Below are 14,545 nucleotides of genomic sequence, written 5' to 3' on the forward strand. Positions count from 1 at the left end.
TCTCTCTACAACTGCTACTGCCTAGCAACAGTTGCCAGGTAGGATAAACATCATTAACTGTAAAATGTTTAATGTCTAAAAGGCATTAGGAGTGCTGATATGCAGTCTTGAGGCCTCTCTGTACTATTTTTAAATATATGATCTGGCTTTGCCTTTTGGGTCTAAGCATACTCCCAGCCTTGCCCATGGTACAAGTATGCGTGTGTGTGCACTCCTGTGGATATAATGAAATGTGGATTGCAGGGATGCAGTGATTAATTTTAGTAGGGAGATGCTTCTGCTGTCAGAATAAAAATTAGAAATCTTGCACACTATATACAGAAGCTTCTCAGGAAATCATTCAAGCCCTCTCTTCCTATCAGGCTGGGGAATATGCCCCTTAATTTCCCTTGACAGAAAATACATCACCTCATCAGCAGCCCTAGAAAATGACAAAACATCCCTGCCAAAAAAGACTGTCTGCCAAATGCTTCCATTGCCACTGCAGGAAGTGGGACAGGGAGGGAGGAGTGTGCTTCAGAAATTCCATGGAAGGAGAATGATTTCCCTTAGTACCTGTCCAGTTCCACTGTTACGCCTTGCATTGTCACAAAATGTTCATCTCGTCGTCAAGGTGAGACCCTTGAAGAATTCATTTGGGCCAGAGGGTACACAAACATTTAATTCTGAAAGAATAATTCATACTCCTGAATCTGGATAGTGTGAAATTCCCTTAGAGTGTTTGAGCCAAGGCAGAGATCTTGATGCAAAATCCATACCTGCAAGATCTCTTACATATTTCAGTGCCAGAACAAATGCTGCTCAGTCACATACTGTACTGTGTGCATTGACCTGTAACAGTGATTATTTCCACTGAAGTTACTGTACAGTTTCATAAAGGTGCTGTAGCACCACTAATAGCAAAATTTGAAATGTTTATTGAAATATTTGCCACTGCACTTTGGCTTAAATGAATAAAGTATTGTAAATAAACCTCAAAATTCTACTGAACCTTGCTTTGCTTAATCTCACACAATTATGTTCAAAGTCTGTATATCAAATAAGTACATTAGGACAGAGGATTTTTATAGAGAATTATTGTAACATTTATCGTTACTTCAGTGTATTTGTGTTGCTGAGCTTCTTTTAATTCATCTTTTTAGGAACCAAAATTATGATGAGATAAGAATGTTTTATTCTCACTCTGTATATATGTGGGGCTCTTGCACCAACATATTTTTCTCTGCATTAAAGTAATAAATCAGAGTGCTGAAGATCAGTGGGGGTGTGTGTGTATATATAAAAAAAAATTTAAAAGAAAATATCTATAGGTATATATATATATATATCTGTATAATAAGCACACTATCTCTGGTAAATATACTAATAGTGTATTTTTATATAAATATAGTACAGTTGAGTGGCTTCCTATTACACTGAAATTTCAGTCATAGAGAACTGCATAATTCGCCTCGCTGCATGGATGTGTCCATTTCTTATATTGCAAAGATAATTTTCAAGCTGCAAAGTAGGTGGGAACTAGTGCTGTCATGTTTGCTTTAAGTGTTTGGATAGCCTGAAACTGAAGCCTGCAGAGTTCTGAATGTCTCTTTCTCATTTTGGTGAGCATTAGGCTGTGGGCATGTAGTGGAGTAGAAACCCATTGAAATAACTGAGTTGTTGAAGTGATGATGAAATTTGTGGCTGGAGCATTTTCTGTCATGTAGATTGGTGGGCATTTGTTGTGTGATGGAAATGGTCTTTATACTTTATTTGTGAGATAGCCATCTGCTAATCATTTGGCTAAAAGAGGAGCCAGGGGCCCACTGGGAAAGTGTGGGACACAGAAAATGTTCTAGCAGGCCTGAGTTTTGTGTAACTTTTGCATCTGGCCCCCTAGAGATGCCATCTGCAGTAATTGATTAGTCCTTTATAACATACCTCTGCAGGATAAAAAATCCTTCCAAGTGGCATACATGTATAAATAGGTATATTCTATACACACAGGCAACATTGACGTATTACAAACATATTAACATTATATTTGTATGTCAAGTTTGGCACACTGACATTCTGGTGGCTTTTATTCTGTACAAAGTATGCAGATCCCCACTTCTTGACCAGCAATGAGCTCATGATTTTCATATAGGTACATGTTATGACTTTGAACATTGCAGAACAAAGTTTACTGGCTGAGACCTTTGTCTTGCAGATTAAGTTCATGGCTATAGTATGGACTTTGATTGGTTTGGTTTCAGAGATATGTGCATGGTGGTGACTTGGGAGTTAAGAAATGTTAAAACAATGTGAGTAGCTATTTCTGTTTGAAATTGTTCAACAAAACACATTGATTTTATAAAATACAACTAGTTTTCTCCTAAGATACACCCAGAAAGCTTAGGAAAACAGCTTGCTCATCCCAAAGTTATGTAGAATTAGTCTCCATATTTCTGTTCATATGGAAATTAATTTAGATAAGGAAATCTTTCCTGATTTAAGACCTTGCTTTGACTCCACAGAGTAGGTCTGAGGATGCTGTAGTGGTAGGTTCATTGTGCAAATTGGTTTTTAATAGACACTGTTTTAAAATTCTATAATGAAAGTATTTATTAGCAAATAAATATAAAGAACAATCTCCCTATGGCCAGGAGGGGATTGTGGTGGTAGTTGTTTTACCTTGCTTGTTCCTGGTAGTGTCATGATGCAGTACTATTTAGTAAAATGCAATTTCTGCAGATGTGGGATTTTGAAGTCCTTGAAAATAATAGCACTTAGAATCATTTATAGGTGAAGAAGAGAATAATGCAGTGAAAATAAGTCCCCGGGACATTATAATACAATCCTGTTTTGGTTGAGTACTGTTTGTCCTGCCAATGTGAAGAAGCAGACACACTGAGAAGAATATGATTGGAGAAATTTGTGGAATATAATTAGGATATACTGGCAAGATTCATGGAGACCAGACATCTCTTCCATGTCCTCTGGTGCCCCACATCACTTTTATCATTTTAAGATGTCTAGACATTTCTTTAAAATTGTCAAAGTTGGAGTTGAACCAGAGAGTGGGAATAAATCATTTGTATTGCAGAATTCCTCTGTATTTTAAAGATGCTTACATTCATTGTTGTAATGGAGCTCCTCATTTAAATCAGTATATGTCTGCTCCCTGTAACCAGCTGTAAATTCTCTACAGTCCTGTGTGTGCTGATAGACTAGAAAATGATGCATCGTTTTTACTGGTTCAATATCATCAAACAACCTGGGGAATTAATGCAGGAGGCAATTTTACAGAGGGATTTCACCTGCAAAACAACTCCAGCAATTCCAGTGGGAGGTTGCATTATTCTATCTCATGATGTGAGTGCTGGGAAAAAAATGGGTTTGATTTACCTTTGAGTGCAAACACAATTTATGGGGAGAGGACCTGCTTTCTCCTGCATTGTTCCCAGCAGTGGCTTAGCAGACCAAGTTCAGTGGTACTTGTTACCAGCTCTTGAGTATTTTGTGTGTTTTCCAGACATAGCTGGCTTTAATTAGTACAAGGGTAAAAGGGGAGGCAGTTCCCTCTCTTTCTTTCTCTTTCTCTTTCTCTTTCTCTTTCTCTTTCTCTTTCTCTTTCTCTTTCTCTTTCTCTTTCTCTTTCTCTTTCTCTTTCTCTTTCTCTTTCTCTCTTTTTCTCTCTCTCTTTTTCTTTCTCTCTTTCTCTCCCTGCCCCCCTTCCCCCAAAGGATGGAAAAAGAAATGAGGAGATAGCTTTGAACACCTCTCTGGAAGAACTAAAAGCAGAGGTCTGAATAGTTGTTTTTAGCAGTTGTGCCATTGCCTTTTTCTCATTTTCAGTGTGATAAAGCAGGATTTTGCCTGCATGTGTGAATTCTCTTCAGAAGTTGAAGCTTCCAGTGTGGACACACGTTTGAATGGCATTGAGCTGCAGCTGAGTTACAAGAAGTGGTAGTTCAGAGCACAACAAAAGCTTCAGGTCAGGTGTTGGCTGTAATCCAGCAATGCATCTCCCAGAGCATGACTTCAGTGATAGTTCTTAGATCCAATGATCTGACATTTAAGATAGAATATAAGTAAAACCAAACAAATTACACTACCATACAGTTGGAGACCACAGATTTTAAGAGACTAACTGCAGTCTTTTAAGATACATTTTCCTGCAGAAATTATTCTTACTTCCTGTATGCTACTATCACATCACATTTGGATTGTGAATTTTTAATATTTCTGTGGGCAAACAGTGGTGGTCCATTTCCCAGATTTTCTTTCAGTCACTCTCTGGTGACAAAATGCATCTTTATTTTAGCAATACTACAGAGCAAATCACAATAACCTCAGTAGAAATGTAGAATGTGATATTTACTAATAGCGTACAGTGTAGCTCATTAATATTTAGCAGTTTCTTCTTCCAAGTTGCTTTTTAGTTCAAACAGAATTTTCTCATTTGAGCTTGTCACTTGTGATGCTGATTCATCCTTTAATGTCTTCTAGGTTGCCACTTTAGAATTCCCTCCAAAGAAGCTCTTTGGAAACAAGGATGAGCGAGTGATTGCAGAACGCCGGTGTCACTTAGAGGTAATACCAGCTTTTTACAGGCTTCTGCTGTGGGTTTAGGAGGAGTACTCCCTGCTGGACCAACAGAAGCCATTCCCATATGATCAGCATTAAGTAGCCTGTTTGTAAGTATCAAGTTACTTGCTGCCTCGTTTAACACAGGAGATGGCAGCAGTACATTGCAAAGTAAGGAAACATCTCTAAAAAAATAAATTACTTCTAATCTAGGAAAAAAAAAGGAACTCTTAGAGATGTTCATAGGAGATAGATTTATTTAAGGGGGAAAGGTGGTGGGTGAGGTAAGTGTTCACTGTAGACAGCTGGTGTCTGTGCAAGACAAGATTAAAAAAGAAGACTGCTATTTTAAATGCAGTCTGTTAGTTGGAGATTTACCATTTTATCATAGTATATCCAAATAGCTCATAGCAGAACTAAAGCGTATTTAGGCATCTTGAAGTTTTATTTTGTAACCCAGCTTTGTGAACGTATTCTTTTTCTTTCGATTAATTTCAAAAATTAATTTTATTGTGGACAAGGTTATTGAGTTGGAGTGTTTGAGTTTTTTTGGTAGTTCTACAGTGCTGTGTGGATAGCATGATTTTGAACTCCTGTCACACATTAGGTCTTTATATTTCTATGTTAATGCATGTTTTGCTGCAGCCCAGAGGCAGGAGGTGGGATTTTGGGGAAGAAGAAGAGGCATGATCAAAGACTAAGCTTTACACCCTGCAACTATATTGCAAAAACATGGGGATTACTTGATCATGCAAGTCATTAAGAATTATATTCTTTGTAGAGCTAAAATAGCATTAGGTAAAGCTTTAGAGAAATTAATATAAAAGTAGATTTCTTACAACTGGAATCTTTTCTTAGGTGGTTTGAATATTTTTCTATGTACTTCACCTTTTCTTTGATCTACTAACAAAACATCCTCCCACTGACTTCTGATGTCAGGCTGTCTTACATAAAGCACAAAATGAATTTTTTTTTAATCTTTCACATCCTCGATAGATAGCATAAAGGCATGCCCACATTCCAGTCTAGTACTCAATTTGCATTTTTTTTACCAGTAAAAATGAATCTTTTAATCTTTCTGACCTTTTATTGGTTTACTAACAGATTTTATTGTAATGATTTTAATGTTACAACTACTGTGTATGGCAATGCTTTGATCATGGCCATGTAGTACTTACAGCTCTACAGCCAGGTTTTAATTTACAATTATATTGTATCTATTTTAACTAAGTTAGGTTGTTAAAAATTTATCACCTATATATTTTGCAATCATAAGAATATATGGCAGCTGTTCACATGAATATGTTTTACTGTGTGCCCCTTGGCCATTCCGCTAAGTAGTCCTGACAACTCACAGTGTTGAGGAACTGAAGATTCCCTGTGGCTAAGGGCAAGTTAGATAAGGAGGATGAGGAGCCAAGCAAGTGGCTATCCTACTATCCTTGCCATGAGGAATTCAATGCAACAGGCTGATCAAAACCTCTTGATGTCTAGATCTCTAATCACAGTGTTTTCTTTTCACTGCATGTTTTGTAGTGGTTTGCTCTGGCTTTGCCAATAGCCAGAGAGTTCACATGGCTGCAGCCTCCTTGGTGAAGAGTGAGGGAAACCACCTGAGCAGTGATGGTTTCCAAAGTCATGCAATGCTTTTAAGGCTCAAAGAATGTCTTGAGTTGTGCTGTGAAAGTGGCAGTTATGCCACAGTAGTGGCAGATGGCCCAGGCACCAGTTCTGTTTCAAATACTGGCTGTTCATGCCTTGTGGACTGAAGGCCGGTGTGAGCCTTGAGCATACATCAGTGGTATAAGTGCAGAGTGGTAAATGGAGGGATTGTCTCTGTGAGGAACTCGGATCCTTGGCTTTTGGACTGTAGCACACTTCTCACATGGGAATTTGCTCAGGTGGAAGGTGAGAGTGTTAGACCTTGGTATCAAGTAGAATCATGGCTCGTATTCAGTTGACTTTCACGCCTGATCCTGTTCCTTGATTTGCTGAAAACCCTTTGCAATCTCCAACTTCACAGTTGATGTGTTGGTAAAGCTGTAGTAGGGTATAAATGTCACATTCACATTTTCTGAAAAATCCCTTTGCCCTGGATTTTTCTCTTGGGAAGCTGAGAAGCCTCAGAGAAAAAGAAAAACAATAATTATCTCTTTGCTTCTCCTGTGTTGTGCTCATGTGGAATGTGTTTGGAGATTGTTTACCCACAGGTGATTGTTTCATTGGATTGTGGTGTGAGTTGTTTTGACTCAATGGCCAATTGGGGCCAAGCTGTGTCCAGACTCTGGAAAGAGTCACGAGTTTTCATTATTATCTTTTTAGCCTTCTCTAAGTATCCTTTCTGTATTCTTTAGTATAGTTTAGTTTAGCATTCTTTAATATAATATAGTATAATAAAGTAATAAATTAGCCTTCTGAGAACATGGAGTCAGATTTATTATTCCTTCCTCTGTCTGGGGGCAACACAATTACAATATACAAAAGCTTGTTTGGTTGTTCCACTTGCTTAGTCAAGAGCTACTGGCTAATTCAGCATTTTTAGAAAAAGCAAAGTACAGCTAGCAGACCAACACAAATGTATATTTTTATTCACCATCTGAGCTAATTTTATTGACCAAAAATAAATGACAGCCTGAAATACCAGTCCAGTAAGTGTTTTGAACAAATATTCTGTGATGTAAGATTATGAGTGGAGCAGTCATCCTGGTGGTGGTGATAAAGAAATTGCTCTGCTCTTCTTTGCACATTTTTTACATTAGGTATTCATGCATCTTAAATAGGCTGGAACCTCCATATCATTTTTTCTGAACTTCTTGCATTGAAATAGCTTTGGGTAGTTCAGTGCTTCCCACAGGTCATCTCTTAGCAACTGCAGTTCCTTGTGCCTAATAAGATTTGTCTCTTTGCGAGACAGTTTAGGAAGAATTTTGGTTTTCTTACATATAATCTCTAGGATTCTTGCCACAAGAGTAGTACTGAGAAGAACAGTGGAGTTTTTGGTACCTTTCCAGACAACTAGAATCAGGGGGACTGGCTGTTGTGGAGTTTGCTTTGTTGAAGATTGAGATGTAGTGTTACCTCATTTCAGCCTGGGTTTAGAAGTGGACATATTTAATCATAATGGAGGTGAAATTACTTGGAGTAAAAGAATCCAGAGAGCCCCAGATTATAAGGATTGTGATTTTTAAATCACAGTAAGTTCAAGGTTTGTGTTTAACATTAAGTTCTTTTATTTATCCTGTCTGGTACAAATGCTAACTAACCGAAAGCGTCACATTGCCTTGTTTGTAGTAAAGCATATTACCTGAAGTATTTTTGTGTGAGATGAACCTGAGAACTCGACTTTGATCTCCAGCATGATATGTAGTTGCACTGTAAACACTTTTGCTTTGGTGTTTGTTGGTATAATACCAAGTTTTTTGAACTGTATTTGACATTACCACAGAGCTTTGGAAAATAATGTGCAAGTTTTTACCTGTACATCTTAAGAGAAAACATCTAAACTGTATTTAAAATTATCTACCCAAAATACCCTATTGCAATATATTAATTTAGCTTTTCATCAGGAACCTGTTGCAGGGCAAAACTCTAAATTTATTGTTTTGCAGTTTGAAGACTGTAATTTCACTAGAGAGCCAACCTTGCTTGTTTAAATCTGCCTTAAGTGACACAGCCAAGAATTCTTGAGTAAAGTTAATGAACAGAAGTTATTGTGTATCTATCTTTTCTTGCAAACAGAAATCAGTAAAGTAAGAATATAGGATTCTTTTTTAAAGTGAATCCAGATGATGTATATTTATTTTTTGGTATTTTTTAAGGAAAAGATTTGTAAAGGAAGTACTTGCCACAAGAAATACTTGAGTCAGTGAATGTAGCTATTCCTGTTTTAACTGCAAAGCATCTTTAATTCCTTGGTGAGTTGCTAGGTCTGTGAATGACACTAAAAAGAAATTTTCCTGAAATCCCAGCTTCTATGGATACTGTGTTTCTGTATCATACCATTCCTCTGACTATTCTGTTTTCTTCTTCTCTTAGACTCATACTTTGCTGTAGTAATGAAGATTATTTTTAGGCCTGTTTTCCCATTGTGCAGCCGGAGAAACTGGGCAGGACTCTAAGCTGACATAGCAGATTGAGCTGTGTTTCTTGACTCTTTGGTCAGAAGCCTTGCATTCATGCACTTTCTTTCTTGTCCTTGCTGTCACCAGTACGTTTAGGAAAAAACAACATTTGCCAACAAAATTCGAACAGGTTGTTGCATAAATGAAGACAAAAACTATCCCAAGCCTCACACTGTCTCCTTGTCTCTGTTCCCTGTTTCCTCTTCCCTGTTCTCAGGGCTGCATTTCCCCAGGTTGGTTTGCAGACAGCAAAGAGAGAAACAAGCAAAATGTCTGGTGGGGTTTTTAAGGATCAACAGTTGGTTAGAGTGTGGTGCTGGTAAGACCAAGGTTGTGGGTTCCATCCCCAGACTGGCCATTCCATTAAGAGTTGGACTTGATCCTTGTGGATCACTTCCAATTCAGAATATCCTGTGATCTGTGATCTAAAAATAAAGTTCAGCAGTCAGTAGGAATCATGTGTTGTCTTTTGCTGCCACTTACAGAGCTCAGGGAATAAAAGTCAGCCTGTTAACAGTATGGTAATGTGAGCCTATGTCAAGTTCTGTAGAAGCATATACATCTTCCTGGCATTGCTTCTGCTCTTCTTTTTTCTTGGCACTTTGAACCTCTTTAAAAGATAGACATGCTCAATTTATTTAAAATTAATAATATAATTGTCCTCCTCACTTCCTGATGTCTGCCAATGAGGACTTCAATGATAGGTGTTAATGCAGGAGGCAGAAATAAATCTTGAATGAGCTGCATAATTCAATTTTGCTGTCCAATCTGTAAAACTGTCTGGGGAAAGTATTGTAGACACTGAACTGGCTGAAATATTTCTGTTACCTTCAGCCAAAATTAACCTTCCAAAATTAGATTAACTTAGAAGTCAAATCCTTTGTTTAGTTTTTAGTTTGCATTTTCACTTGAGTTCTTTTGGAGGTGATGATTTCTAGGGTTTTTTTTAAAATAAGGCTCTAAATTTAGCCGTGTCATGTTTCCCCTTTAAAAGTAACATTATGCTGAGATGGCATCAGGAATCTGGTTCTTAAGGAAAACGTGAAATAATGGAAATAGCACCTTTTTCTTGAACTTGGATTGATTCTTGTTATTGAAGTGTCTTATTAGTCTTTGAATTAATACCTAGGTGGAAGCCAGCAATAAAAACGTCTGAGAAGGAAAAAAAACCTTAAAATATTTGTCAACAAATTTGAGCAAACAGAATGTTTGAATCTGCCTCAGACATTGAAGTTTTCCTTGAAGTCATGAGGACAGAAACATTTTATTGTAATTTTAGCTTATTCATCACCTGAATATTCAGTATGAACTTCATTAGTGCTCCCCTCAAGTCTTTGTTTCACTGCCCCATTCCTAAATATATTTAACTGAGAGAACCTGTGCTAGTTATAGGTGAACTGATGTCTGTATTGAAAAAATCCTATCAAGTGGGGTTAGATCTTCCATTTCTGTTTGATTTTTTTTCCTGGCTGACACCAGTCACAAAGATATTTCAAAGCTACTGTATACATGTTTGTTCAAAGTGATTGCTAAAAGGAAATTATTAGACACAGGCATCAGCTGACAACATCCCTAATGCCAAAGGTGTCTAAAAGGAGCTTTATGCAGCTGCTCACCAGCCTGGCTCTTAAAGAATGAATGTTTGCCTCTGACAGTGTGGTGGCAATTACTGTTCTTAGCAGAATCTCAGTAAGATGGACTTCAGAACACATTCAGAATACAACTTGATACTTTTTGGAAAATAAAAGGAAGCTCTTCTCTTTTTTCACAGATATGAATGCACACCAGTAGCACTGCTGGTGCAAAAGCAAACTGCTGCAAACGTTGGTGTTTGATAATCCTAGAGAGGATTGTTTCATACCAATAGTCTGAGCTACAGAATGCAATATCTTGGAGTGATGGCTTTAATTTCCCACTAGAGGAATAGGGATGCAGTGGGATCAGGGAAGGAAAGAGCATAGATGCATCCACAAAGACAAGGGAAGAGCATGTGTGGCTGGGCCTTATTGTGAATATCAGTTACATGAAATCCACGTCATAGATCATTTTTTAATTTAGGTATATTCAGTCTGCACCAGGCGCCTTTCACATCCTCTAGTAACCACTGAAAATTTTAAGAACAAAAATAACTGCTTTTCAGCAGCAGCACTGAAGTCTTGCTGGCAGACAGACTTTGCAGTTAGCCATCTGAGAGCAAGTTCACATGTCAGGTTCCCATCCGTCACCACATCATTAGGGCAGCCCAAGGCACATGGCTTTTCTGGTTTTGAAGCATCAGCCCTCAAAGAGGAATTGTAGCAGTTCACAGCAGCAAAGCATTTAATCTTTTTTTTTGGGTGGCTCTGCTTCTTGTGTGAGACCCTGTTGGGTTCAAAAAATGAATAAATAAAATTAATTTTACTTATAGGTTACAGTCACTAGATACAAAGAAGCAGAACTTTGCATAGGTCAGCCGTTGATCCCACACCAATAAAATGTTACTTTGATTAAATACTGTAGACCTTCAGCTAGCCCACAACAATGCATGACATTATTCTTGTAATCAAAACACATGATAAAGATGGTTGTTTAGAAGGAACAGTAGCCTGAGGTTATTTTCTGGATGACTTAATTTTAAGCTCTGGTTCGACAGGCTGCTGAGTGCAAAAGGAATGGAAAGTGTGGTCTCATTTGCTCAAACTCTGGGCCTAATTCAAAATCAGGTCTGAAGCCTTGCTCTGCAGAGTTTACTAGAGGTAACTTGGCATAATATATGTATCTCTTTAGAAGAATTTTGGTGTTTCTTTCTTTAGGTGTATAGCTTCAAGTCCCTACCTCAAAAATTATCTTTTGTGATCAAATATTTATCTTCATTACAACCAAATAATTAAATAGGATTTGCAATTTAAAGGCCTTTTTATTTTTTCCCTTTCCTTTTTAGATGTTTCAGAGTATCAGAAAATAAGGAGGTATGTTTATCACGATTTAGTAAGTTTAGAAAATGGGGCAGCATATAGTTTGAGCTCCAGTTTAGCTCCACATCCTAATGTGTTTTGCTGTCAGGATGAGCTAAATTTCCCAACATACTCGTACAAACCAAAGTTTGAAGTTGTGTACCTTCATCACAATCTCCATTAACGGCTCTGCACATACAGATGCGTGCAGATGAATAAAAGGAGTGGTCAGCCAGGGACACTGGGTTGAATCTGGTACTACCCCTTTCCAAAGCAAGAGTATCAGTCACCCTCCAGCAGGGGATTTCAGCAGAGGAAGCAGAGGGTGATGCATGTCAAGTTGTTTGGTTGATGTTTGCCAAGGCCACTCCAGCAGATGACACACTGTCACACACTGCTGGCCCAGGGATGCATGCTAAATGCAATCCTGTTCTTTCTAAATAAATTTTGACAGGACTTGTTCTGACTTGCGCTCTGGAGAAGAGATTGGTTTCCTTCACTAGTCAGGTCTGTTTTGATCCTTTTCAGAATGGTCATTCACTTTCCAAAGAAGACTCACACTGATAGACCACCTGTAAATCATAGCTCTTGCTGCCTTTTTTTTTTTTGCTTCCCTGCCAGCCTACAATTCAGTTTTCATTAGAGCTGCCTAAAGCCAATAAATGTAAGCTTTTACCATGCAGACATTGAAAGAAATAAGAAGTCCTGTGGATTTTAAACAAATTATAGGCAGAATAAGATTGTAATTTGGGATATAGACTGACTTAAGAAGTTGATTCAATTGATGTGGCATAATAGTAATTCAGCATAATGTGCTCATGCCATTAGACTTGTACAGAAAAATGCTCCAAACAGCTATAATGAATAGTTTGGGTTTTGAAAACCCCAGAGAGCAGTTTCACCTGGAATCATAACTGGCATCTCACAGAATGCTTGCACATTATGAAAATTCAAAAAGGTATATGAATTCGAGTAAATTTCAGTACCACCTTGGGTAAAATTAAATTTTAGTGTCACTCAAGCACTTCTGGAGATGTAGAGGTAAAATCTGCTTCACCTGTACAGCTCTGGAGGAAACTAACTCTGATTCAAGGAATCTGCTTTATGCTGTGCATGAAAAACATAGAGAGACTTTCTCAAGAGGTTAAAAATCGAAGTCCCAGTATTTTTAGTGCAATTTAGCTGTTTAAAGAAGCTTGATTCTTACCTGCTTAGTTCCAGAGTCATTTAGGTACCTCTAAACATGCCCAAAGGAGTGTTGTATGGAGGGTGCCTTGGAATTTGCCCCAAGGCAGCTCAAAACTCCTAACTTTCTGAGGTGAGGAAAAAAACAGAAAAGAGAACCCAAAAAGGGAAGGAAAGCTGTTGCCTAAACAAAGACCAGACAACCCACAAAGCAAATACACTGTCGCAAAAAAAAAGCTGGAAGCTGTCTGAGAGTGCCAGTTTTAAAAGCACCCATGATAATGACCCCTCCACACACAAGGTTCTCATTTTGGTAGTCTTATGATACAGTAACAGTATTGGAGGACACAGATAGATATAGAATACAGTAACATTATGGATTACCGCAGTGCATTCCACCCCTTATCCCATATTTTCTGATTAATGCACAAATTAATACATTTCAACTGTAAACATACCTACACATATAACATATCTATACATATCTACATATAACAATATACAAATACAATTTCAGTGGTCACTGACCATCCATCCCCCCAGATATGGACAGACTTCATTTGGTCCATGACTGATATGACTGGACAAGTCCATTCTCATTGTCCATGGTAATTAAAATATGCAGTGGCAGTGACATTCAGCAACCAGTGGTACATTCCAGCCTTACAGGCTGTTCTCACCCACAGTCAAATCCCCCTGAGGTGCACAACATGTTTCCCCATCCCTCTGCTTAACCCACCAAGTGTAACCAAGTCCTTGAGCAAAAACAATCCCACTTAGGGATAGGCTTGCCTTTGCTCAAGGCAGAATGAATCCAAACAGTCTTTACTATATGCACGACAGGGACTTTATGTCTGTCTGCTGTACACAGGGGTTTGCATTGAGCAGGGCCAGCTCAGTTAGTGGCATCTCTGGTGTTAGTGTTAACTAACCATGTAGCCTTCTGCTACTGGTGATGCAATTCACCCCAGTTAAAGCCCCTTCTAAATCCTCCCCCCTTAGATGTAAACTGAACTAGTTAATGAAAAATATGTCCCAAAGAGTTGTTTCTTGGCCTTGGTTCCTAAGGAGAACCAAGACTGGATAGAGGCTTTGGAATGTGTTTTGTCTTCCTGCCTATTAGGGCAGGGAAGAGTTCTGGTAAAACTAGCTGTGAAGGCAATAATAGGCTGCAAAGCTACAAATAAATGTGTAAAAGTAGAGAGAATATATAAAAGAAAAAAGACAAAAAATTAGCCAGCATCAGTGTGACTATTGCAGTTGTGATTTGCCATTTTCAGACATGTTCTGTCATTATTCTCCTAAAATGTGCGTACCCAAATTGTCTGCAACTTGAGCAAGGTCTCTTGCACCAGGGACAGTCACATTCTGGAGGCAGTTGTCAAATTTGGCTCCTCGAGGAACCTTTGCAGAGCTTTGACAGTGTCTAATTTTGCAGGGCTTTTGGTAAGGAGAGCCCAGCCATCTGGGTCTTTCAGCAGAAGATAATGGGCCAGGTGATCCTGTCATAATTACCAACATTTTCTCTCCAAGTTTTTCCACAGAAATAAGATCCTTCAGGCACCAGGTAGTCTCCCAAGCAGTAAGTCTTTTCCCCATTGCTCTGAAATCACAACCACACAGAATAACCTAAGGATATGTGCAGGAGATAAATGTGTTCAGATCCACAGGTGACATTAGGTACTTCCTGAGGGGCCTGAAATATCACTTATGATATTGAATATCACATGCTGTTCTGCTCACCTACTTTACACA

At 38.3% G+C, this 14,545-nt stretch overlaps 1 protein-coding gene across 2 annotated transcripts in view; it reads left to right on the forward strand.

Annotated features, from left to right (window-relative positions):
* The window catches only part of KIF16B (kinesin family member 16B), a 140,865-nt gene that overhangs the window by 119,658 nt on the left and 6,662 nt on the right, over positions 1-14,545 (forward strand). For both annotated transcript variants that reach the window (XM_038130731.1, XM_038130732.1), the window contains one exon: positions 4,474-4,557. In XM_038130731.1, coding sequence (XP_037986659.1) covers positions 4,474-4,557 — 84 coding nt within the window. The remainder of the gene's footprint in view (positions 1-4,473; positions 4,558-14,545) is intronic.

The sequence above is a fragment of the Motacilla alba genome, chromosome 3, assembly GCF_015832195.1.
Source record: "Motacilla alba alba isolate MOTALB_02 chromosome 3, Motacilla_alba_V1.0_pri, whole genome shotgun sequence".
NCBI classification, from domain to species: domain Eukaryota; kingdom Metazoa; phylum Chordata; class Aves; order Passeriformes; family Motacillidae; genus Motacilla; species Motacilla alba.